The sequence below is a fragment of the Mercurialis annua genome, linkage group LG1-X (genome assembly GCF_937616625.2).
Source record: "Mercurialis annua linkage group LG1-X, ddMerAnnu1.2, whole genome shotgun sequence".
NCBI classification, from domain to species: Eukaryota; Viridiplantae; Streptophyta; class Magnoliopsida; order Malpighiales; family Euphorbiaceae; genus Mercurialis; species Mercurialis annua.
Window position 1 is genome coordinate 70236244 of NC_065570.1, and position 25615 is coordinate 70261858.

General features: G+C 31.0%; 5 protein-coding genes and 1 non-coding gene across 6 annotated transcripts; 2 read left to right on the top strand and 4 right to left on the bottom strand.

Annotated features, from left to right (window-relative positions):
* The first annotated feature begins 1613 nt into the window (after positions 1–1613).
* Positions 1614–4908, top strand: LOC126666114 (glycolipid transfer protein 3). The gene is made up of 6 exons (XM_050359070.2): positions 1614–1931; positions 2030–2085; positions 2359–2489; positions 4147–4282; positions 4362–4505; positions 4722–4908. Exons 1-6 carry the CDS (start codon positions 1769–1771, stop codon positions 4755–4757), a joined length of 666 nt encoding a protein of 221 aa, XP_050215027.1. The 5' UTR covers positions 1614–1768; the 3' UTR covers positions 4758–4908.
* A 51-nt stretch (positions 4909–4959) lies between these two features.
* LOC126666113 (endoglucanase 21-like) lies at positions 4960–9006 on the bottom strand. Its single transcript, XM_056104371.1, has 6 exons — positions 8377–9006; positions 7932–8257; positions 7098–7553; positions 6880–7012; positions 6618–6793; positions 4960–5429 (listed from the first exon to the last, which is right to left on the bottom strand). Exons 1-6 carry the CDS (start codon positions 8714–8716, stop codon positions 5061–5063), a joined length of 1800 nt encoding a protein of 599 aa, XP_055960346.1. The 5' UTR covers positions 8717–9006; the 3' UTR covers positions 4960–5060.
* Positions 9007–10936: 1930 nt separating this feature from the next.
* Positions 10937–13136, bottom strand: LOC126678959 (BURP domain-containing protein 5-like). Its single transcript, XM_050373883.2, has 3 exons — positions 12963–13136; positions 12768–12870; positions 10937–12297 (listed from the first exon to the last, which is right to left on the bottom strand). Exons 1-3 carry the CDS (start codon positions 12999–13001, stop codon positions 11525–11527), a joined length of 915 nt encoding a protein of 304 aa, XP_050229840.1. The 5' UTR covers positions 13002–13136; the 3' UTR covers positions 10937–11524.
* A 1020-nt stretch (positions 13137–14156) lies between these two features.
* LOC126664746 (uncharacterized protein C57A10.07) lies at positions 14157–17766 on the top strand. Its single transcript, XM_050357283.2, has 3 exons — positions 14157–15181; positions 16776–16900; positions 17143–17766. Exons 1-3 carry the CDS (start codon positions 14596–14598, stop codon positions 17467–17469), a joined length of 1038 nt encoding a protein of 345 aa, XP_050213240.1. The 5' UTR covers positions 14157–14595; the 3' UTR covers positions 17470–17766.
* A 1227-nt stretch (positions 17767–18993) lies between these two features.
* On the bottom strand, positions 18994–20467 carry LOC126666326 (pathogen-related protein). The gene is made up of 4 exons (XM_050359343.2): positions 20269–20467; positions 19820–19952; positions 19447–19748; positions 18994–19308 (listed from the first exon to the last, which is right to left on the bottom strand). Exons 1-4 carry the CDS (start codon positions 20407–20409, stop codon positions 19159–19161), a joined length of 726 nt encoding a protein of 241 aa, XP_050215300.1. The 5' UTR covers positions 20410–20467; the 3' UTR covers positions 18994–19158.
* Positions 20468–24845: 4378 nt separating this feature from the next.
* On the bottom strand, positions 24846–24934 carry LOC126666384 (small nucleolar RNA Z221/R21b). The gene has a single exon (XR_007637887.1). It is a non-coding gene; the product is annotated as a small nucleolar RNA Z221/R21b (small nucleolar RNA).
* Positions 24935–25615: the final 681 nt, after the last annotated feature.

Below are 25615 nucleotides of genomic sequence, written 5' to 3' on the forward strand. Positions count from 1 at the left end.
AGTTAACAGAATTGAAACTGAGAGATCATTAAGTATACTTTTAAAATAAAAGATAGTAAACTGTTAATTATAATATACTTAAAATTTCATGATAAGTTGGTTGATGCCCTTGATTGTCAAACAGCTGACCGAATTCTATCATTTGATCATTAGCATTCATTTCATTCTATCTAGAAAAAATGAGCCGAATTTCAAGGTAGGATTAAGTGTATCCATCGATAAGTATCTTTATAGATTACTAAATTTATCAATAGATATATATTTGAGACCTAACACATGTCTCGATCAACAAGAGAATTATGCTTTCAATTGATATGCTAAGAATATTTAGGACATAATAATTTAGACGAAATAAATTTATTGATTTATAATTATAATTTATTTGCCAAATGTATCATAACATTAAATTTTATCAGTTTAATATATATATATATATATTTTTTTAAGAAACTCGGACTTAATATTGATAAAATAAAGGCTAAATCATCCAAAAATTACTCCCCATTTTTTACTTTTTTTATTTATATTCTCCCCTTTTAAAATCCTCAATTTTAACATATTTCTCAAATTTCAGTTTAACTATAGCTATTTATTTAAATTAGAGCGGAGAATGGTTCAAATATACTCTATATATTTCTTCACATTTTAATTTTTTATGGTAAAAATGCAGATTGGAATAATATAAAGCAGATATATATGAATTTAATATTGATGAAATGAAAGGGATGCATGTTTTGATAAAATTAAAATTACAAAAACTCAAACTCTATAAATGAAAGTATAAATATATTTTTGCATTGGTGACAAGTTGTATTTGTATACACGTATTAACGCAAAAATATACTTTTAATAAAAATAAAAAATATAGAGATTCAATCTGTAAAAATACAGAAATTTAATGTTAAAAAAGAATTACATACATGAACCCAAACTGAGTAATGTCTTATAGATTTTTCCTTCGAATTCCTTTACTCCTTTTAACACAAACGAAGAAAATAAGTGAAATCCGTTATCCTTTCCTATATTGTTAAAAAATGATTATTTTTTTACTTGTGCTTTTAATTTAAATGAATTTTATAAAATTTAGTTAGAAATAAAAATAAAGATGTTTGATATACTTAAAATATTCTTTTTTTTTCAAATACTTAAAATATTCTTAATTTTTATAGAATTAGTCATACTTGTGACAAAAAATTATAAACTAAATTGATTATCTGTAAATAAAATAATAGAAAAAAAGTATTTAAAAAGAGAACTTAATTGACTGCACTAAATCTCACCTTCTATAATTATGATAAAATTATAATATAAATTTTCGTCAAGTAAACGAAATTACATAATGTATGTTGTAACGAAGGCAATATAATATGCATGTACAGTACTGGAAATAAGTTATTGAAAAAAAAGCAGACAATGATCTTAAATGAATGGTTGAGATCAACCCCAAAGCTCAGCAAAAAACCTATAAAAATTCTACACTTGTTATAAAAAATTAAAATGATAGGTACGTTAGATAACTCCAAGGTCAAATTTAATGTCAACATCAGTGTCTTACAGAAGAAAAATAATTTTATAAAAACAAAATCTGATGCAAATCTTATAATTATATAGAGATTAGAGCTGGAATTTAATTAAGTGAAGCTACATCTTATCCAATTATAAACTTGTGTTTAGACTGCCATTGGATCAAACTCTTTGTTTCTTGCAAGTCTAAACAATATATTACTGTATATATTGAGACAGAGAGAAAAACAAGAAGAAAGTTTAGATGAAGAGGAAAAGAGAAATGGAGAAAGAATCAGAGTTAAAATCCGGCATTGAAGAGCTGAGCTTGTTGATTCAGCTTAAGAGTATTCATGAGACTGATGATGGTGCTTATTTACCAACAAGGCCTTTTTTATATCTCTGCAATTTGCTTATTCAGCTTCTTGGTCAGTTTTTTTTCTTCTATTATTATATCAACTTTTTATATAGTTTCAGTCTGAGCATGATTGATGAATTTGTTGGCTTTCTGTGTTTTGTTATGAAGATAAAATAGGCCCGACAATGGCGGTTCTCAGACAAGACATCTACCAAAATGTTCAGGTAAAGAGTTGATGAAAATTCCAAAGCTGAGTTTTTATCTTTTTTCATCACTCAGTTTCTTGACTTTTGTTTCTGTTTTATGACTTAAACACCCTCGCATGACATTGCTTTTTTGCCTCCATTCTCTTGATCAGACTGGACTTTTTTGTCATCTGTCATTTGATAGTAATCACTTCCAAACTCGACATCTTACCATCCTGAAAACGACCCGTATTTTGTCATATTATATGCTAAATAATTGAACATTTGGTTTGTTTGTTATGTTGTCCACAGAGATTAGAGATGCAATGTGATTCTGATCCATCTTTATATTCAAATTTAGTTGAGATTTTGAAGAAAGAGTATACTGATGGCAATGCAAGAACGGGTGCAAGCTCTAGTAAAGCCTTTGTTTGGCTTACCAGGTACCAGACATGCCTCTAACTTTAGTTTATACTGCCTTTCATATTAAATAAACAAAATTTCATTGTTAATTAGCAGTGAATTAATCCGGTTAAGGGATCCAGCGTACCAATTTTTATTTTATGTTTTAATAATTTGGTTCCAAAACCTCAATTCTTTTTAAAATGGTATCAAAAAAAATTATCCTTTATTAACCCCAAGCGCATATGAGTTGATAAGGCGCTCTTCTAATTTAAGTGAGGTTACGGGTTTGAATCATACTCACGTATGCAGCCGTTTAAAACTTGGGGCCTGAGTTTTGCCTTCCGAAAGGGACCTACCCGGCTCGACTGGAAATTAGTCTAGATGTGTAAGATTTAAGATGTCGTTTTATAGTTGGAATCCGTTCAGGACATCTCATACTCAAACAAAAGAAATTATCTTTTATTTCAAATCGAAGAAGACGCCATGTCAGATGGCGACTGACATGACCATTGACACGGTAGTATATTCAAAGAATATTCTTAATTCGGTTACCATATCAAATTAAAAAGTAATCTGAAATCAAAATTAAATTTTGGGTACTATTGAAATATATAGGCTTATCCTCAGAAAACACCCCAACTTTTAGCCTCAATTCGTTTGCACCCTTATTTTGTAAAATCTCTAATTTTGTCCAAATTTTCACCTTTTGTCTTTCAATTGCACCCTTAAAGTACTTTATTTTTAATCCATATTCTAAATAATCCTCAATATTTTCCCTAAAAAATATTTCAAAAACTACTAAATATCACATCAACTTTTATTCAACCTTATCGTTTTAGTTGCGCAAAATTAATTTTTTTAACAAAAACAAAAAAATCAATGAAAAATCGTGGTATTCTTGAAGGAAGAACAATCCCGATCTGGAATAGCCCAGATCTGGGATGTTCTTCCTTCAAGAACAGCCTCGGGGTTGTTCTTCTCAAGGAAGAACAGCTAGGGCTGTTGAAGAACACCCTGGGCTGTTGTTCTTCCTTGAGCCACCGTCAGATTTTTTTTTTAAATTAAATTTAAATTGAAAATAATATAAAATTTAATTAAATTAATTTTGCGGTGAGATATGGTTCGATTTAAAATTTAAATTTAATTTTATATTTTAAAAAGTAATTTTTAAATTTTTTATTGATTTATATTTAGTACGAAATTTATTAACTTTTAAAATTTTAGTGAATGTGGATTTTTTGTTTAAATTTTAACATCGGGGACCATCTAAAATATGGATTAAAATATAAAGTATTGATTTGAATTTTTTTAGTGAAAAGAGATCAATTTAGTACTTTAAGGATGCAATTGAAAAACAAAAAGTGGAATTGAAGATTTTCCAAGATGAGGGTGCAAACAAATTAGGGCTAAAAGGTGAGGGTTTTTTTTAGAGGATAAGCCAACTATATATATGGAGAAAGTTCGATACCGCTCGTTCACCATATTAGATCGAAAAATGATAAGCTACCATTGCCTGAAATAAAAATAGAAATCTTGGTACCATTTCAATTCAAAATAAAGTTTTGACTAAATTGAAACATATGGCAAAAGTTTGACACTACTTAGATTTTAATCCATTAATTATCACATCCTTTGTGTTTTGCCCTTCTTCAATTATTGTGTTATTGTGCTTTTAATTTACTTTTGTTTCCTCAGATCATTGGATTTTACAGCTGCTTTATTACAAAGATTAGTGATGGATCCTGGTGAGGAAATGGAGCAAGCGGTGGAAGATTGTTACAGTATCACCTTAAAGCCATGGCATGGATGGATTTCATACGCTGCGTTTAAAGTATTGTTACTATTTTATTAAATTAGCATTACACTAATTTAGCTTAAATTTTGAATTAATTAGATACTTTGTATTGCAGATAGCTCTTAAATTAATTCCTGATACCAAAACCTTACTTAATCTCCTTAAGCCAAAAGATGAAACCTGTGATGAACTTGCACAAGATGTGGAAACATTTCTTTCGTTACTTGCACCAATTCTTGAAGAGAATCACTCCGTTATAGTAAGCCCCTGAGCTATACCGAACGGAAATTTATCTAGTCTTACGTTTCAGAAATGAAACTGCTTCTGCAACTCTGAAACACTATATTTACAAGATTACTCTTGTAAAAATACCGTTTCACCCGCTTTCAGTTTCGTATTTTTCAATCAGCGTTTCCGTATTATAAATTCATCGCTGTCTTTTAGTTTGTTGATTAACTGTTTCCAATTTTTGCAGACACATTACAGGTTGGATAAAATGAAGTCTACTTAAAGAAGGCAAAAAACGTGTAGAAACTTCTTCTCACAAATATCACAATCCTGAAGATGACTTTTAGTTCTTCTTTTATAATAGATTACCTAAAACCTCATTTTCTTTCCATGTAAATATGACTTTTTGGTGTGAAATGAGCTAAGTTTCTTTTCTTCAAGCATCTAATGGATATATTAATGTTCATATTTAACAAGCCTACATATTCTTGAAAGTTTTGAGCTTAAAAAATGTCAAGAATTTGCAATTCTTGACCAAACAGTTACACTTAGCATTCAGAATCTGTAATCTCTGTTCCTTTCACTTTCAAGGAGAATCAATCTTTTGAAAAATTCCATTTGGGTCTATGCCTAAACTAAAGACATTTGAGTCATGAAGGGCCACAAGTGCTGCAACTAGACCTGCATTGCTAGCTAGACTTGGTTGAGTGAACCGTGGTTGATCTCTTTCGTTGAGGAAATTTTCAAAGTTATCCGGTCCTGAAACCATGGCACCATAGAGGATATTAGGGTTTTGATCTTTAGACTGCAACCATCTTTCTCCCTCTTGACAACTGTAGCTTCGACCGTCCCACGGGATCGAGGCAGCCCGGTGATGAACATGGGTCGGATAATGGTTTCCGAACCCAACCATGTAGCTCATTTTTCTAGGATTATCTCCTAAAATATAATTTACCTGAAAAATGAAATGGAGTTGAAAAAATAATAGGAACAATGCCAGGACCTCTGTGGTAGCACGAAAATGGAAATATCCAAACGGAAACAACTATAGAGTTTTAGAGTTTCAAAAACATTTTACAGAAATGAAATGCCAAAACATAAGAATGGAGAAATTTTTATGTAACATAGAAGAATATCTAAGGGTAATTGATTCTGACCATCACTATTTTTTCAAAAAAATTTATTTTAGTCATTGAAGAATTATTTTTTTCATTTCGATCATTAAACTTTAATCTTTTTTCACCGGGAGGTATTCTGGCCTCTTTTTGCAAACGTGGCTCTCTTTTATCATTAGAACTTTCCATGTCATTTATTTTTGACAAATCAGCGAGCCATGTCAGCCTAATATTTTATTGAATTGTTTCCACCGTGGCCATTCACTGATCATTAACCCTTCCACAAAATAATGGGTTAATTTTTTTTTCTTTTTTGACATTTAATCTTCTTCCTTTCCTCATCGGCTCATCTCGTTAACCCTAGTATAATTCCTTCTTCACTTCAAACCAGCGAGCAGTAGCAGTAAAGTGAATTTGACGATTTACTGTCACCAAAGGGCGCGAGGTCGTCGTCTACCATTGAAGGAAAGGAAGATTTGCGACATGGAAGCATCAATTGAAGCCATGGTTTTCGCTGGCTCCATCGTGTTAGTGGAATAAGAGGCCCCAAATATTGTAAGTTGTTGCTAATTTTGTGGTTTATAAACCTGTTATTAGTTTTTGCGGTAAATTAGGGCTAAGTTAAAAATTAGGAAGGTTATTAAGGAGATTAAAGAAGAATTATAAATGTTTCATCACCTGGGTTTTTGTTTTTGAAAATTAGGGTTCTTTGAAAATTAGGAATTGGGGAACAAATTTGCCCGTTATTCAACTTTGTACAGTGGGACACTGTGGAATTAAATATTAGGCAGACATGATTTGCTGATCTGTCAAAAATAAATGACATGGAAAGTTCTGATGATAAAAGAGAGCCACGTTTACAAAAAGAGGCCAGAATACCTCCCTATGAAAAAAAATTGAAGTTTAATGATTGAAATGAAAATAAAAATTCTTCAATGACTGAAATGAAATTTTCTGAAAGTATAGTGATGGTCAGGATCAATTACCCGAATATCTAATGTTCAATATTTTGTTGCATTATGCTATACCTGAGACCTGGCGAAATTTCTCAACATTTCAAGGGAAAAGTCATCAGAATTGCATTTGATTCCTGATCTTAGTTGAAGTTCAAGATAGTCACTATATAGTTTAGAGAGGAAAGATGCTGTTGCAGCAAACTTGATCGGTCCATCATGATCATCAGGATTTAAGAGTATTAGTCCACCTGAATCAAGAAATTGATTACACAGGACATCATAAAAAAATAAAAGGAAACTTTGCTTGGTCATGGAATTTCAATTCTATATATACCTGATGTTCGATCAAATGATTCCTGCGAAAGATAAGAACAGATGAGTAAATTTGTGGCATTTGATGAAGATCCTAATCCTTCTCCAAACGGAAAACCCAGATCGCGAAAGTATAGAATTCTCGCCATCAGAATCTGCATATTGATTGCTCAATCAATAGTATCCATACACACCTATTATAATTCTGATACAAAATTTTGTTTTGTTTTAAGAGTTTACCAGATTAGCAGTAAGCTTGTTGTTCCAAGAGAAAATTCCTTTCTCAGACATTGTTTCCTCTTCCTCTGCTGCTCGAAAATGATCCATAGCATACTGTAGATAAGAATTATTCCCAGTAGCAAAGAACAACCAAGTTCCTCCCCAGAGCAGTTCATCTTTGAAACCCGATGAGCTATAAAACATTCTTGCCTGTCCTCCACAAGTTTCAGAACTCGTATAAGTTCCTTGTCCATGATCCATATCATTCTTAGTTGAAGCCTTAAACAAAATCTCGGCTGTTTCGACTAGTTGTTTCGAGTAAGCATTATCTTCTTCAAACACTATTGATGCTGCTGATAATGCTGCCACGATTTCTCCTGCTAGATCAGAAGCTGTGCTATTACAAGATGAAACAGGCCTTGTATAGCTCATATCTTCAGGTCTTTGCCAGCAATTTCTATCATTATCACCTCCAACCTATACTTTCAACATAGAATTAATGATTCATTAACTTTCCAATTAAGGCCACTTAAGAATATTATAAAGGCAAAATGACTTAATATATCCAAAACTATAACGAATTTGGTAAATATATATGACTAAAAAAAATTGTAAGTTTGAACAGCAGCTTTATTATATTCGAACAACAAATAAAAAAGATGAAGATTCTAACTTATAAAAATAAACTTTATTTTAGTCCCTGACCTTATTTTATAGTAAATTAGTCCATAACTGGAGAAAATTTCATAGAAATCATGAATTTTCTTTCTAAAATATATGTTACAGTTAAACTATTCATCTTTTTCATTTAGTGTTTGAATATAATAGAATCAAAATGTAAAATTATCATGAAACTTGGATGTAAACGTATCTTGCCTGAGAATATATTGTAATGGAATCTGAACTCGAATTTGGTGGAACAAAAACCTGAAGCAAATAATCACTTCCCCACCTGATAATGTCCTTAACATGATCAAGTTCACCTATTTCAGAATATTTCTGATGATACTCGATCACAGTCCAACTTAAGAGGGTAATGGTGTAAGCCGTTGTGAAACTGAACTTGATATTATTGCCAGAATCATAGAAGCCACCCACAAGGCCACCAGGTACAGAGTCTCCATCCTGCAATCCCGAATCTCCTCTGAATTTCACAGGACTATTGCTGGGATAATTTCCAGCTGCATAAGCAAACATTTTAATGAATCATATCAACCTGAAAATAATTTGGTACGGAAACTTTAGTAATGCAATTTTGGTCAGTTGAGCTAAAAAGAAAATAAAGCACAGAAAACATTACATTTCTGGGCGTCAAAGAACAAGAGAGCCTGGCTCAGAGCAAGTGTCAGATTCTTGGACCTTCCATGGCGCTGATTCTTGTGAGGCAAGAAATGTACTAATAAAACGATAGCTACTATGAGCAAAACTACGGTGACTGAAATGCAAAGAAATCGATTGAAGTACTTTTTATCAGAAATAAGAAGCTCGTATTCGAAAGATTTAGAGTAGGGAGAAGGAAGGGAATCATAGTTAGAGTTGGTTTTCCATTGGCTAGCTGAAGGAAGAAGCCTTCCTGCTTGGGAAATTGAGTGAACATACTCTACAGGATTATGATTTACACCTGAACTTGAACTTGACATGGATGTTGAAGTTTTGATTTTGACGGAAAATGGAAATAGAAAGTAGATTAAATTATCAGGTCATCTGTTGCTGCTGTATAAAAATAAGAAGAGAAATGAATTGCATGCTGAGGAGAGACTAGGAATATGTTGGTGGAAGGATTAGGAACATCGAAGAATAACAGTTTAACGGATTTTACAATGCAATTCATTTTGTATTTTGTCCGTATAGGAAACTTCTTACTGCTAGAAGAAACTAAGGGGCCAAAATATTTTTTATATATAATATATAAAATTAAAAATTTAATGAAAATAAGGGAGTCAATTGTAATATTTTTCTAAATGACATGACAATATTCTAAAAAAATTACTTAACCGGTTAAAGTTTAGAAAACGAAGAATCTCATAGTATATCTAATCATGCCCTTCCTTGAATTGAATGAAAAGAAAAGCTCTTACACATATTTTTATTAGTAAAATAACTTTATACATCTATAATTATGATCAAGTTAATTAAAATATTTCTAGAAAATAATTTCTGCAGTCTGATTCGTCAATTTTATTAATTTTGATAATTACATCTAAATAGTAAATAAAACAATAAAGGTTCTAATAAATACTCCCTCCGTCCCACTCTAATTGACAAAATATGGAGTTTTTGGTGTCCCATTCTAATTGACAAAACTAACTTAACTATAATTTTTTTCTTTAACTTTCCATCTTTACCCTCATTTAAATTTAAACTTTTTATGGAAAAATGGTGAATATTTAATGAGAATTTGACTAACATACTAATAGTATTAATTAGCTCCATTATCAATAGAGGGGTATAGAAGTAACTATCTATGTCATTTATTAGTTTGTATTGGTTATTGTAATTTAGTTATTTTGTCAATTAGAGTGGAACGGAGGGAGCAGTTGTTACCATAACTTATTTTTCTGATAAATTAGTTCATCGAAGATAAAGTCATTAGATTTAAGAAATTATATAATTAATTTTATGAAATTTGTATGTTATTTTAACTTATTTTTATTACTGCAACAAAGCTATGACTTTTTTTTTTCTAAATATAGACTAAATTTATAAAATAACTGAAGGTATTAAATTATATTTCAGTTTTATAGTTAAACTCTTCGTCTTTTTTATTTTCTGCTTAAATATAATTATTGTGACCTGCAAAATTGACGTACGGGGCTATAATACTTTTACATATAAATTTAATTTTATCATAGATCCCTTCCTAGGTTAGAATCTCCCTGGAAGATAAATGTAAAACAAGAAAGTTAGAAGTAACTTAATTAAAGAAATAGGTAGGCTTGCCCTGCCTGTCTTATGCGTTGGATTGAAAAACTGCGCTAGCTCTCTAGTTCAGCAGTTAATGCTGAACTTCCATAGAAATAATTTGACATAGATTGAATATTAATATAGTGTATGGTTGAATTAAATTCTTGATATTCATTTAAACTCTTCTGTTTTTGAGTTTAATATTTTAAAAAGTAAATACATTTATCTATCGAGAAATTCTTAAATATAATCAATCATATTATAACACAATATTAAAATGATGAAAATAATTAACTTTTTTCACACATTTTATGATATATTGTAATATGATTAGCTACAGATGAGGTGGGGGAACATAAAAATTGTTTTTATATATATCTATAATCTTTATTTACTTATAAGGTATAATCACCAAAAAGACCCCCACCTTTTAGCTTCTTTTCAAATGTACTCTGACATTGCAATTTTGTCAGTTGCACCTTAATTCACACCTTTAGTTTTCAATTCCACTCTTAAGTACTAAATTCATGATCTCTTTTTCATTTGAAAAAAGTTAAAATAAGTCATCCATTTTTAACTTTTTATATGGAAAAGAGTTCAAACGAGTACTTTATAAGGGTTTTTATGAATTTTTCCCGAGTGAAAAAAAGTCCAATTTGATTTTGAGGGTGGAATTGAAACCCAAAAATTAGGGTGCAACTGACAAAATTGCAACGTCAGGGTGCAACTGAAAAAGGGGTTAAAAGGTGAGGGTTTTTTTGATGATTAAGCCTATTTATAACCATGATAAACCGGGAACATAGAAAATTACCATATTACTCCTTAAATGAGTACTATTTTTTTTAGTTGGAAAGGGAGAGCGCATATGGAAGGAAGTGAACCCACGATTTAACATATTGTTGTCCCGTTATTATACACTAACATGAATTTCAAAACGGAAATGACCGACAGATCAGTACAAAAATAAACTATAACTGTACTAATGACACAATAATACATCACTTAGTTTCATCACAAGGTTACATTTTTTGTCACGGGATACTATAGCAAATTTCTCTTAGTTATAAACTTTTTTTCAATTCCACCCCGACGTTGAAAATTTGTCAATTCTACCCACTTTTGAATTTCCGTTTTCAATTGTACCCCAATATTTTAATTTTTGTTAATTTTTTTACTTAAATGATGAAATCATTCAATTAATTAAGTCTAAACATGAAATTAATTTTTTTTTTATTTAAAAAATTACAAATAAGTCCTTTATTTTTAAAAACTAACTAAAACCCATAATCAAATTAACACTAATTTAAATTCTTAATTAATTTAACTAAATTTAAATAAATTTTAAAAATATACAATCAATATATGCGAGACATGGAGAATGTTTTAAACAAATTTCCAAATGCAAAAGACGTTAATTTAATTTTTCAGGGTACAATTGAAACACAAAAATGCAAAATAGGGTAAAATTGACAAATTTTCAACGTCAGGGTATGATTGAAAAGAGGCTAAAAGGTCGGGGTTTTTTTAAGACATTAGGCCTTAAATTAAACAGGTACCCAAACAATTGTATCAGTATTAAGGAAGTGACATATTGGAGATCCTCCTGGCTTCATATTAAGGACTTGAAAGGCAAGATGATCAGAGTTCCAAGCTGATGTATCAAAATGACAGACAACAATTGCTTTTGCTTTTGATCCATCGTCGCCCACCATCGGAACCATATAAGCCTTCGTGGCGCTAATTGCATGGCAATAAAATACCGCATATTTGTATCTCAGCTTGTGACATACTATTTGCTTGTCTCCTATCATTTTGATATCCTTTAAAATTGTATACTCCTGCTTCTTATTTTCTTCTTCTACCTCGTTTGAAAATGCCGTAATGTTTGAGCCGAGTTTGGCGGTGACGAAATCTACTAGCGATTCAAAAGAAGTAGCACAGTATTTGTCTTCTCCTAAAACGTTTGGTGCTTCGCATTGTTTAATTGTTTGTTTTATAATATGAGCTTCTTCTGAAGTTGGTTTTATTGAAAAATAATCCAAAATTTGCTGTGTTTTTTTGGTTGAAAAGGGTATGGATTCAGCAATTTGATGAGGCAAAAATTTGGATTCTTTTATGGATTTAGTGAAAATAAGTTTCATCCTTTGATTAGGATGAAGGTGATTGTATAAAAAGTATGTGATAGTGTCATTGTGCATAATATCATTTCCGGAGAATGTTTTCAATTTTGAAATTCGATATCCAATTCCATAGGTTGCTCTAAATCCTTCATTTCCATCCATAATAAGCTTTACTTCAGCAAAACTACTTATATTTCCTGCAGTTTCCAGCAAATTAATTAACACCAAGTTACTGTGTTACATGAATCTTACTTGCAAAAAGCACATACTACTAGAATAAACCGGATTCCAGATATTTTAGACAGGAAAACAGCCAAATTCGTCATGAATTTTCGCTTGTGAAAAAATTCGTCGGGAAAGCATGACTCATTTTGAACACTTATCCTGTGAATTCAGGACTGACATGCGGTTAATTAGCAACAGAAACTATGTCGGTGATTTTTGGCGCCTTCTTAATTTGCCGACGAATTCTGTCAAAAATTGTTAGAATCTACATCTGTTGAGATCGATTCTATCACGAATTAAACAATTAGTGAATGATTTTAAATCCGTCGGAAACTTCTGTTGGTAATTCGTTGTTTTCTAGCAGGACATAATTCGTAACTACATATAATTATAGTATATAGTGTAAAAGAAAAAAAGAAAAAGGAGAAGATGCAATACTAACCAGTAGGCTGCAAAAGTTCTTGAAGAGCTTTTGGCAATGGAGTGTTGGGCAACTTGGATTTCCAGTACATCTCTTCTGGCAGAGCACCATTACTAGAAAAAAGCTGCAATTAAGTTTATGATCAAAGCAATTAATTTTGATTTCCCTTATTTAATCAAACCAAAGACATGAAATTATATGGTCAAGAATTCTCACCAAGCTTAAAGTAAAAATGAGAATCAGATGAAACTCCATATGTATTAATTAATCAATTCCAGCACATACAAATATACTACCAAAGCTAGTATATATAAAAAATAAATAATTAGGAAGACTCTTCACTCTGTTATATGTCGGTAGTTAAGCTATGTTTGGTTTGTAAAATAGACAAAAATTAAAGTTACATGTTGACTTAAAATGTCAAGTAATGCGGCTCATATCATATCATAAAATTATCTTGTGGCTCGTCATGTTTCAGAAGATGTATAAAATTAAAGTCACGATAATGTATGGAAGACTTGATTTATGGACCTCACAAAAATGTTGCTATTCTGATGCGAAATTTTTAGACGAATAAATTTATATTTTTTACATAAATAATTAAATATAAATTTATTTATCTAATTTATTATGACTTGCTTCCTTTTGCCAACTACCTTCTATGATGAACTCGATCGTTTGCCTAGTAATTAGCACTTGAATTTTTTGTGTTGTTGCTATGGAAAATGCCACACTGGGAATTTATTGATAATTAAACTTGTGCATAACTCACACTTAATAATTTTAATTAATTAAAGACGTCATTTTTTATTTTTGAATAAATTAACTCTCAAATTACATAAATGAACGAATTTAGACCGATAATCCATTTTAAAAAATTGGTCTAATTATTTAAAAAAACCTCACCTTAAACTTTTTTTTCGTTTATACCCTGACCTTGTAAAAAAGTCATTTCTATCAACTTTGGGTTTTAGGTTTCATCTCTACCCAATATAATAATATAATTGACAATTTAATGAATTAAAGGATGAAAAATTTAAAAACAATTAAATAAAAGGTTATACATGCGTCTAATTAGTATATAAATATAAATTAAAGGATTATTTTAAACTTTTTTCAAGTGAAAAGAAGCAATTTTATAACTTTTGGTTAGAGATGAAACCTAAAAACTCAAAATTGGGTACAGATAACTTTTTTACAAGGTTAGGGTATAAACGAAAAAAAAGTTTAAGGTGGATTTTTTTTAAGTAATTAAGCCTAAAAATTAGTTAACACAATAACAAAGAGCGTTGTTCCTAATTGATCTAAAAATAAAAATTATTGTGCTTAATTGATCATAACAGACAATTTTAGTGATAAAAATGATCATTTTATTTTAAGGAAAGGCACAGTGATATTTGATTGGGCTAAGAGTGAAAAAACACCCTTATTGTAAAAGTTGAATTAGAGATCCCTGGACTTATTTGGGCTTTCATTTTACCCTCTTCAACATATCAGCAATTCAAGATCAATCAGGTTTTTGACTTTACGCACATTTGGTGAGTTCTTCTCTCTATTTGTCTTCACGCAAAGTGCCAACTTTGTAATTGATCCGGTGAAATTGGGCTCTGTAATTCTGTTTTTCTTGTAAAATTGAATTATACACACAATCCCACTTCTTAATTCTTCAAATTCTTATCTGGGTACGTGTTTAAATTGATCACATTTGGTTAAATCAATCTGGGTTTACATTGCATTGCATTGAGTTTATTTTGTATGATCCCACTACTTTATCTTTACATACGTCAAATTTCCCATCTGGGTATGCTGATTTCCTGTTACATCTCAGCTAATAAGCTGAATCTGTTTTATGATGAATATATATGCTAATAGTCCCAAGTCCTTCACTGCATACCCTAGAGGTGATTTTGATTTAGAATCAGGAACTGTCAAGGGACTCAGGAAGTCCAAAAAATCCTCACTTAACCCCTTCAAAATGATCAAATCTCTAGCTAACAGGATACAGTATTATTACAAGCTGCACCCTCTTGTTATGTTTGTCGTTTCCCTGTCTTTCGGAATCACGATTCTAGTTGTTTTAGCTCTGTATGAGAGCAGATATCGAACAGCCAATAGCTATCCGAAGTTGGTTATGGCTAAAAATGACTACCCTTTTGCTAAGCTTAAGAATCTTGTAATGGTTGCTGGGCATTCGGTGTACACCAGTAGTAGTTGCGAAAAAGTTGATAAGGAGGATTCATGGTTTTTGGAGCCGTATCAGAAGAATCCTGGTCAGGCTGCTACTTTTGTTACACATATACAAGAGGGAGTTGAGATTGTTGCTAAGGATGATGAAGCTTTACTTTTGTTTAGTGGGGGTGAGACTCGAAAAGATGCTGGTCCACGCAGTGAAGCACAGAGTTATTGGACTGTTGCTGAATCTAAAGGATGGTTTGGTGAGTAATTGCTTCTCTCATTATGTGTTGATATTATCATGTCTTACTTTGAATCAAAATTGTTTATAGACTTGTGACTGATCTATGTTTGAATCATTTAAGATCTAAACTAGGAAGCCATTTACCAGGGAGAATGTTATTTTGTTTGTTGTTTGTCTGACTTTTTCTTTTTCACTCATTATACCTAAATACATGTTTTAGTTATGCATGGAAGGTTGTTACTTCACTGTGTCGCATTTGTGAATCTCCATCTCGTTGTGGTATTTAGCATTAACCTTATGTATTTTGAAGTCAAGTGGAGAGCATTAATCCAAAATATTAAACTGGACTTTTACAAACCCATTATCAAGTTGAAACAGACAAATCATACTTTTTTTCTATATCTGGAAATAAATTGTTTGCCATTTAGTTTCTGCTTATGCTGAAAGGAACTCGAATGAAAATTCTATGACTTGGGGGCAAAAGAACTCCTAGACCATTGTGCAATTTAGTCTTTGACTTGGGGGCAAAAGAAGTACTTACTTTGATATGACTTTTTAAAAGGTTCCATTAAGCGTGGATGAATCTCAAGGAATAACTCAATGATGCTATCTTTTGTTTCCCAGTTCCCACTATCCAATTGCATCTGCTGTACTGCTAGTCTAAGTTGTACATTAATCGAAAATCAGTCCCCTGTCTTTGTACTGACAAATCTTTTCATCACTCTGACATTATTTTCTCGCACATGTTGTTTCTTATGATGTGTGAGATCAAATTGTTGGCTACTTGCTAAACATTTAGGAAGATTTGTAATTGTGCAACAACTAGATTAATTTGCAACGAGTGACTGTTTGAATGACTAGGAGGTAACTTAGATCTTGAATGTGTGAAAGTACTTTAGAGTCAGGTTAAGCGAAATTGTGCTAGAATAATATTAAGTCTGTGGTTTTAATGAAATTGACTTAACTTGGACCATACCATCTGGTGATATTGGATTCACAGGGTCTTTCTATTTCATTACAAGCATCTGTTTTCAGAAAAGGTTACACTGTTTCATTCAAAGTTCTTTTATTGACGAATGAGTAGTTTCCTGGCTTGCAAATCTAGACATTCTTTTGCAGCACAAAATCAGAAAAGGCTCTTGAATGAATTAGCAATTGTTAGTTGCATCTCAAGGAACTTTTTGTTTTATATATTTACTTGCATCTTCTGCACGCTAGTCTAGGTAGTACACTACTTAAAACTTAGTCATCGGTTCTTTTAGTAACAGTTCTTTCTGTTATTGTAAACTGACCTTAATTTCTCGCACACATTGTAGCTTATGACTTGTAAGAGTTCATCATTGTTTACCAGATAACAGTTATTTTTTTCGTTACTGAACGTTTAGCAAGATTTGTAATTGCACAACAGTTAGGCTTATGTGCAATGCAGATCTATTTTGAATGCATAGAATGTTCTGTGGTCTTATAAGTGTTTCAGAATAAGGTTAAATGAAACTGTGCTAGAATAACATCAAGGAGCTGGATTTAAAACATCGAGCAGGTACTGCTGCAGCCAAGCTATTTTGATGGATTCTTTGGTTCTAGATTCTGATTTTCAATTGTGAAATTGTCAGGCAATGGTGAAAGTGTCAGATGGAGGGCATTGACAGAAGAACATGCAAGGGATAGCTTTGAGAATCTTCTGTTTAGCGTGTGCCGGTTCCGAGAACTTACGGGCACATATCCTCAAAATATAACTGTAAGTCTTTTGCTTTCAACTGTACCAACGAATATGTATCTCTTAAATCAAAAGAGAAACAACCGTAGAAACCTCTATCAGCATACCAACAGATGCCGATTATAGGTTAATAGCACCGACAGTTGAGAGATCTTAAATTTGAATTCTTTTTATATTTTTAAAAAAAATTAAGTTCAGCATCTTAATTTTTTTTTTCTTGTGATGTCAAACTTTGGTTCTAAATTCATGAATTCCGATGTCAGGTTGTAAGTTATGATTTTAAGAAAGACAGATTTGCGAACTTGCATCGCTCTGCGATTGGCTTTCCAGAGTCGAGATTCTTTTACTCTGGTACCCCAACTACATCAACTTCCAAGGAACCTGCTTTAAAGGGTGAGGCATTGGTGAAAGCTCAATTTCTAGATGATCCATATGGATGTCGAGGTTCACTTTGGCGTAAAAAGCTCGGCCGTGATCCTTTTCATCGATCAATACCTTATCCTAATGGCTGTCCTGAAATTGAGGGCTTATTCAGATATTGTGGAGCAGCAGTTTATCCAGGTTTTCTTCCTTGGGTTCAGCAGTACTAACTTTTATTTTTTCGTTTAAACCCATGGTATAGGTATAGGACTAGAAAAAAATAGAGAATTGTCTTCTTTTCGGCATGTTAATTTTATTTATAAGAAACATCAATGTTTCCTTATATGAACAATTGAGCTTAGGAAGACAAAATCATGGCAAACTTTGCAATGGGAGATGCCTGAAATTGATTTAGTTGTAGTGCTAAATGATAAAAAAGTTTCGAGCAAGTTACTCTCAAATCCTTACAATGTACTTCTCTTATTTACAAATCAAACAATATAGTTATCCACTTTTATTTTCGTTAATGTTTTAGTCATTTTATTCAGTTTTGGTGGTAGTCAATTAAGTTAAGAGACTTAATTAATAAAAATTAAAGTTCAATTAAGTCTTTAATTTATATTTTTAATATGTATAAATAAAAATAATATTTTTATGAAATTTAATGATTTAATGAATCCAATTTAATTTTTTAATATTTATTACCGTTTTAATTTTTTGAATTTTTTTTATCTTTTTAGTTTTAAAAAATAAATGAAGTGAGAACATTAAAAAAATAAAAAAAAATAAGTGTGAGAAAAGTAAAATAAATTAAATTGAATTTTTTAAGCCATTGAATCTCATTAAAAAACTAATTGTTATTTATACTTGTGTTAAAAATCAATAGGATTAAATGAAAACTAAATTTTGTTAGCTAAGTTTTTTTTTTTAGCTAAGTTTTACTAACACCAAAATAGGCAGAATGACTAAAATGTTAATGAAAATAAAAATAAATGACTCTATCATTTGACCTTTAAATAAGGTGAACCAAAATGTGAATTATAGTGTATAAAAAGTCTGAGAGTAATTTGCTCAAATGTTTTTAGTGAAATAAACGAGAGAAAATTGGACATTTGACATTATTGTAAGAACAATTAAGCATGGAATATTGAAAAGGACAGACCCAAGGTCTATGTTGACTCTTCAAAGAGTAATGAAGCATGGAATATTGAAAAGTAGTACATTGCATTAGTGAGATGAGTGGACTATATTAGTTGAAGGGTGATATTCATGAGAAATACATTTATCGTGTGACACGTGTCAATAAAAAATGTCATAACCAATCTATAAATATCACATTAATTATTTATATTTTAGCTATAATTAATATGATATTTATTAATTGGTTATGACATTTACTATTAACACGTGTCACACGATAAATGTATGGTTCATAATCCTATGTGGCGAACTTGATTCACACAAAAATTTCTTGATATGTAGGGGGCTATATATTTGATTCAAATCAAACCGTGCTGGAATTTTGAGTTTCTTTCTTATCAAAATTGAACCTATTTTATTAGAATTTCAAATATTTTTGGTTTGGTATATTAAAAGTGAACTATATCTTTTTAAGTTTTAAAATTGATTTCAATTTATCAACTAGGTTCGGTTAGTATGCCATAAAATCAATTTCCTAATGTAAAAGAATGATAGCTTTTGTGGTTTATGGTCAGAAAAGCCTGCCCTATGGCATCCACACCATTTATCCAATATATCAAAGTAAGGATTGATTTGTTTTGTAAAATTAAGAAATACATAAGGTGATACATATTAGACTTTTATTTCATAGAAACAAGCATTATTATTGTTTCACATATTGTCTCATAACTGTGTGAAAACAAGGGGGTTTCTTGAACAAGATAAGTTTGTAATTTATGCTACCCTGTGCCTTGCAAGAAAGGGCAGGTTGAAGCCGAATCTGTACCGGTTGAACCGTCATCTGAGCCACCACCCTTCATCAGACCTCCGACCAATTCCCCGCCATTCATAAAGAACTCTACCTTCACAATTTTCATGTTTTCATCCACCTAATTTTCCAAAAAAAACAAAACACACTCATGATTCATGCACATATATATAGAAAAAAGAAAAAGATCGTTGATGTGTATGTTTCGGCATTTCGCTTCTGTTAGCATTTCTGTTTCCGTGCTACAAGGATGTAGTACCTGAAAAATAGCCATCCCAAAGAGTTCGACCATTTCCCCTGTGGGAGCATAGCCCTTGAAAGGTCCTTCCATGAAACCCCAGTGTCTGAACTTGTAAACAATAACAGGAGGGCCTGAATAAACCTGCAGGATTTCCAAAGCAAATCCTCTCGGGAAAGCTGTCGTAAAAGCAACATGAGCCGTATCCACAGTTTCCTTATCAGGATCGTAGGCTCGAAACTTCACCGGCAAAGAAGTCTGCAGAAAGGTATTGTAGCCTCCACCAAGCTTCATCTTTTCTGCCACAGTTATAGGTTTTTTCCCTGCAACCAGAAAAACTCAGTTTAAAACCTTTTACTGATTGCAAATGGAAATCGAATCTTAATTAGTTTACCATTTAGACTAAAAGTGTAATTCTTCGGATCAAGTGATTTGTAGTCATCAAAGGAAGTTTTGTGGAACAGTTCCATTTCCCATGTCTTCACCAGGTTCTGCACCTTCTCTTCTAGCGAACCGGAAGGCCATATCTTTGCAAAAAAAAGGAAAAGTTCTTTTCAGTCGTTTTTCAGTCACCGACCGTAGAGCTAAAAAAGTGAATAACTCCCGTATTTATTTAAGTTTTGTTATCATAATACCAAAAAAGTTAGTAGTGCATGCAAAAAAACATAGTACTGAACATAAATCAAAATGGTAACCATTAAAATTTATTTTTGGTCTTGCTACTAGTTCGGAGATTAAAAAATTACTAAAAACACTCGTTTGAAACATTTATAAGAATTTAAACCATGGTATAATATTTTCTAAAAGAAATTGTAGGAACAAATGTAAATACACACAAATTACCTTAGTTCGGCCTTCTTCGAAGAGTTTATTGACAACGTCATAATTTGGAGCGCCGCCAAATCTCCATTTGGTGTTTTTTTCTTCTTCTCCGGTGAAGTAAGAACGATATTTATCTTCCTCCACAACTGGACTAATTGCCATTTTATCTTAAGTAAGAAGTTCAGTTTGAATATTTCTTGCTGTAGAAGGATGTATGTATTTATAGGCAAAAGAAGGATGGTCCAAATCAAATGCACTCAACTTATAATGTTAAATTCTAGCCATAGTCAAGTCAGCATCTGCTAAAATAAGTAGGGAAAATCCGTCGAGATATTTCGCTGGGTCCTTAAATATAAACTTATTTTATTAGTCTCTTATTAATCATTACAAGGATGAAATTGTCACAAAAAATTATACACCTATTAACACATATTTCACGTTATTAATAAGCAATGACTAAAGCAAGTTGAGTGAAATCTCTTTTGCTTGTTCAATAATATTGGAATATTGTCAGTCTTCTCTTTTGGCGTGATTTTATATCACTATTTTGACGTGATTTTATATCACTTTTTTGGCGTGAGTTTTCATTATTATTTTGGCGTAATATTATATTATAATTTTGACACTATTCTTTTACGTAATGAAATTATCATTTTTAGGAATTATATTCAATATTTTTTCTTTTGAAACATTAACCGCAACGATAATTTTTTCCTACAATCAAATGGAATGCATTGGTTTAAAATTGAACAAAGGATCATTTTACCCTCCGAACTTGGCGCAAAGTATCAAAAACGTCCAAATTAGCAAAACAAGATCACTTTTACCTTGAACTTGTCAAATTTGGTACAAAAACCCCCCTCCCCACTCTCACTTAAGAGAGTGAGATACACTCTCCGGGTTTAATAGTGGTTTTGATTTTTAAGGTGGTTTTTAATAAAAAAAAAAGGTTTAAAATGGTCCCAATATTTTTAAAACATTTTAAATTAATACCTAATAATTAAAAAAAACAAATTTAATCCCTTTAATTAAAAATTTTATATAGTAAAATTTAACCCCTAAATTTTATATATATGACAAATTAACTCCCAAACTCAATTTTTAACAAAAAGATTATAGTTATTTCATGGAAAAACACATATTACTTATATTTAATTACTTGATAATTTATTAAAGTAGTCATCAATAAGTAGTAAAATAATATAAGACTTTATGGCAACAGTTTATTTGTATATATTTAATGGTTTTTCAATAGTTACTTTATTTTTGTTTATTTTATCTATTTTACTGTTAGATGAAAATGATTTCATCTAACGGTGAAAAATAGATAAAATAACCTTTAATTTGTTAACAGTAATAAAGTAGCTATAGAAGATGCATTGGCAAGTTGGCAGAATAACTTGATTTTGGCAGGAGTTTGGCTTTTTTAATTATGGCCGAAGTATTCAGATTTCAAATGTTGATAAAGGAGCTGTTATTCACAGACTATCATCATTACATGACATCAGGAGTTCTTCTTTTAATGATGATAGATATATTTGGGTGATAGCTTTTTTTGATACGTTGTTACTATAATTGGGTGACCCATTGGTGGTTAAATAAGCCCTTGTGGATGACTGTTTTTGCAGTATCATCATTTTTTTTAGACTGGTTCACTCAGCCTGTTGAGGAGTCACATATTTTTGTAATTCTGATAATTCTATCAATGAAGATTAGCCTTTGGTAAAAAAAAACAAAAACAAAATCCGAAACGCCTATAGTTTGTTTGTTATTTTTTCTTCAGTTGTCGTCAATGATTTAATTTTTCCATTAACAATAGTCATCTCTTTTTTATATTTATTTTAATTTTGAAAATTCAATAAATAACCAAATTTTTTTCATTTTATTATTTTTCATTTTATTATTGATGAATTAAAATTTATCGAAGATCAAATAAAATTCATTGCAAATTAAGAATTTGAGACAGATTAAGATCTTTCAACAACAAAAAAGAAATCGCTTATTTATGAATATAATAGTTTTTTTACTGTTGTTTTCTATTATTTGTTGGCCAAACCCATATTTGGGTCCCTACATTATAACCTTTTTTCAGAATAGGTCCCTACACTAAAAAAGTTTAAAAAATTTCCTTACATTATCAAAAAGATTTATTTTAAGTCCCTTGGTCATGACGAGTTAACGGAACGCAAACTCCGTTAAAAAGAAAACAAAATACCGGCATATAATAGCTTATGTGGCAAATAATACATAATTATTAAATAAAAATGATATTAAGTAGACCCAGTTTTATTACACATCACTCATTCCATATCTTTTCTTCTTTTCTACGAGATATCTTCTTCTTCTTCATTAAAATTTTCTTGACAGATGTTGAAAATTGCGTCGTCGTTTGGCTTCATTTGCTAATTTGGCTCTGAGTTCATGTCATGGAGGATCGGAATAAGGTTGTGGGTATTAAGGATCAGTTTGCTAAGATAAGTGCTGCTGATGGCGTTGGTGTTCGGGTGAGGGTTTTATGTAACTTTGTCATCTCCGCCATCTGCGCCTGTTTCTTTTGGGATTTTTAGCGGCGGCGGTGGAGGTGGTGTGCCTGAGAGCACTCTGGTGCCACCTGATCACTCTCCATTTTCTCTTCTCTGCGCCTCATTTATCACTGTCTAACTCCCATTTCCCCCTCTCATAAACTAATCACTATTGCTCCTCATTACCCCATCATAACCACTATTGATCCTCATTGATATATGATTTATATGAGTAATAATAGTTAATCTGGGAAAGGGTTCATATTTGTTAGATGGGAGAATATTTGATTGTATGAATGCAACTGCTTTTGTTTTTGAAAATGGAATCGGTTTATTCTGTAATTTCTACTTCTTCTGGTTTCATATGCTTATCTTCTAATTCATATGCTTATTGTAATTACATGTTTATGGCTAAGATTTGGTGTGAGTCTTGCTGGGTAATTAAAATTGTGTATTTGTGAAATGACTTCTTTAGATTATGATTGGAAGTTTGGCAGCGTGGTGGAGAAAATAAAGTTATCTGGTTTAGGGTGTTTGATGGAAGGAGATGAAATGATATCAGAAAAGGGATTAATGGAAAAAAGTAGAAAAAGATCCTTAAAGGTATTTTAGATATTTTTAAGTACTAATGAGGTGGCATATATTTAACAATTCACCAAACAGTTAAATAAAACCAGTCTCATAGTAAATCACGTGTATTTCACTTTCTGACGGATATTAACAGAAGGACCCAAATTAAAAAGTTTCTGATAGTGCAAGGAAAAATATTACACTTTTTTAATGTAGGGACTTATTTTAGAAAAACGTTATAGTGCAGGGATCCATATATGTGTTTGGCCTTATTTGTTATATTTTTTTTATAAAAGATTCGTTGTCCTTTCTTTATATAATGTAAAGGGTTTGTCAGGTGGTTGAATTAGACGGTATGACTATAGGCATTGAAAAATTTAACAGAGGACTATTGGCAAACAGTTGATAGTTCAACTTTTCTTAAATTTTATTTTTTTTAATATATTTTATTATATATGTTTCTCATAAAATTATATATATAATTAATAAATATATTATTATTTTCAACCCTCAATTAAAACTACAACCCCTCACCTTATGTCTCCACCAATGTCTAGGCCTGAATTGACAGCATTGCTTATACCATCGGGAAAGTTGAAATTTAAGACTTTTTACAATTCTAATAAAAAACACAAGTATTTTTATAAATTTAACTTAAACTTAGCCAATTCAAGATCCACCAAAATTCCAAAATCTAAGCATTATCTATCCAGGGCTACGTTTATCTTTCTAAAGCTAAAACCTAATCTCTTAGTTCTATTTCAATAAATTGATCCTTATAAGTAACATGTTGGATCTTTTTAATATGGTTTGCAGTGTAATTTAGGGACTTTAAGTGTTGTTTGAAGCGATCCTTTCATTTGCTAAATATCATTTAGTAATTACAGTCAAATCGTTGAAGTAGATTTGACAGATTAAATAGAAATACTTGAATAATGAATATAAATGGTACCACACCGTTAAATTTCTTTCTTAGATTCTATTTCATTTATTTCCTCATTAAAATTGATTGATATTTGAATTCCAACCAAAATCATCAAAACCAAATCAACAGAACCAAACCAAAAATTATGGTTTAGAATATGAAAAGGTCTACATCGGATTAGACATTTCAACGGTGGTTGGCAAAGAATCGTCACCACCCACGTAATTACTTGTGCTCAATAAGCTACGGTTGAATATAAGAGTTCTTAAGTCAGTTCTTTCCTCCTAATAAAAAATATCTAAACTGCAGTTTATAGTTATTTATATTTGGCTAAAAAGAGATCTAATTATGAACTGGACCAACAATGAAAACAAACAAGGAAGAACCATCAGAAACCAAATTTGTATCCTCAAAGCAAAAGAAATTTGCTAATTTGGTCCGCATCATGGTTCGGGTCATAAAGACCCACATCACTTGGTTCCTCCTTGGATTCAAAACCATTTACTTTTCCTTTTTTGCATCAAAATAAATACTACAGAATGGATTTCAATGAAGCAAAAACTGATCCGAAGAGAAAAGGAGGGCTCAGATATATATATAAAATGGGTAAATAGTAGATTATCAGCACAGATAAATCAGAGTGGTGCATGACTAGTTCTCATCACCGCCCCCAGACAACAAATCAGTTTTGCAAGCTTCAAATTAGAACAAATAAAATTATGAATTTTTTAAAAAAAATGATACTAATGAAAAGATAAGGAAACAGAGATGGAAAACTGAAATCTATTCTTAGAATAAGATTAAGAAGATGGCGATAGCCACTATATATACAATAACAAACAACGCATCTCAGAAACCCTAATTTTTGCTCAGCTTCGCCTCCTTCATTTCCTTTTTGACGTTGTTGCCCCTCTTTTATCTCTTTTTCGACGTTTTTGCCCTTCTTCTTGAATAAAGCCTTTTGTTGTGTCATGTGTGCTAAAGCCCAACTTTTAAAATTTATTAATATATCTTAATAACTTCAAAAATTTGTTTGAAAATAATCAACTAATTCATTCATTTAAAATACTTTTTCCGTCCCAATAGAGTTGTTTATTTTGTTATTATCACATATTTTAAAAAAACAAAATTAATATTATGAATTTTTATAATTTTTTATCTGCTTTTCTTAATGTACCCTTATATTATGTAGCCTTCACTTTCAATTTCGTTATAAATATTACTCTATTAGCAGATTTTAAATAAGAGCAACATAAAAAATAAATTAAATAATTATAATTTTTTAAAAATAGATAAGAGTTTAATTTTTTATATAAAAATAGATAATTTTATTGAGACGGAAGGAGTAGTT

Coding starts and splice junctions, on each gene's coding strand:
- LOC126666113 (XM_056104371.1), bottom strand. CDS start 8,716: ATGTCAAGTTCAAGTTCAGGTGTAAATCATAATCCTGTAGAGTATGTT. Junction 8,258..8,376: donor GTTCTTTGACGCCCAGAAAT/GTAATGTTTTCT, acceptor TTGCTTATGCAG/CTGGAAATTATCCCAGCAAT. Junction 7,013..7,097: donor ACAAGCTTACTGCTAATCTG/GTAAACTCTTAA, acceptor ATCAATATGCAG/ATTCTGATGGCGAGAATTCT.
- LOC126666326 (XM_050359343.2), bottom strand. CDS start 20,409: ATGGCAATTAGTCCAGTTGTGGAGGAAGATAAATATCGTTCTTACTTC. Junction 19,749..19,819: donor TTACACTTTTAGTCTAAATG/GTAAACTAATTA, acceptor TTCTGGTTGCAG/GGAAAAAACCTATAACTGTG. Junction 19,309..19,446: donor TTGGGATGGCTATTTTTCAG/GTACTACATCCT, acceptor TTGGAAAATTAG/GTGGATGAAAACATGAAAAT.
- LOC126666114 (XM_050359070.2), top strand. CDS start 1,769: ATGAAGAGGAAAAGAGAAATGGAGAAAGAATCAGAGTTAAAATCCGGC. Junction 2,490..4,146: donor GCCTTTGTTTGGCTTACCAG/GTACCAGACATG, acceptor TTGTTTCCTCAG/ATCATTGGATTTTACAGCTG. Junction 4,283..4,361: donor TTTCATACGCTGCGTTTAAA/GTATTGTTACTA, acceptor TTTGTATTGCAG/ATAGCTCTTAAATTAATTCC.
- LOC126664746 (XM_050357283.2), top strand. CDS start 14,596: ATGATGAATATATATGCTAATAGTCCCAAGTCCTTCACTGCATACCCT. Junction 15,182..16,775: donor TGAATCTAAAGGATGGTTTG/GTGAGTAATTGC, acceptor TGAAATTGTCAG/GCAATGGTGAAAGTGTCAGA. Junction 16,901..17,142: donor CATATCCTCAAAATATAACT/GTAAGTCTTTTG, acceptor TTCCGATGTCAG/GTTGTAAGTTATGATTTTAA.
- LOC126678959 (XM_050373883.2), bottom strand. CDS start 13,001: ATGGAGTTTCATCTGATTCTCATTTTTACTTTAAGCTTG. Junction 12,871..12,962: donor TCATTTTTACTTTAAGCTTG/GTGAGAATTCTT, acceptor ACTTAATTGCAG/CTTTTTTCTAGTAATGGTGC. Junction 12,298..12,767: donor AGAACTTTTGCAGCCTACTG/GTTAGTATTGCA, acceptor TGGAAACTGCAG/GAAATATAAGTAGTTTTGCT.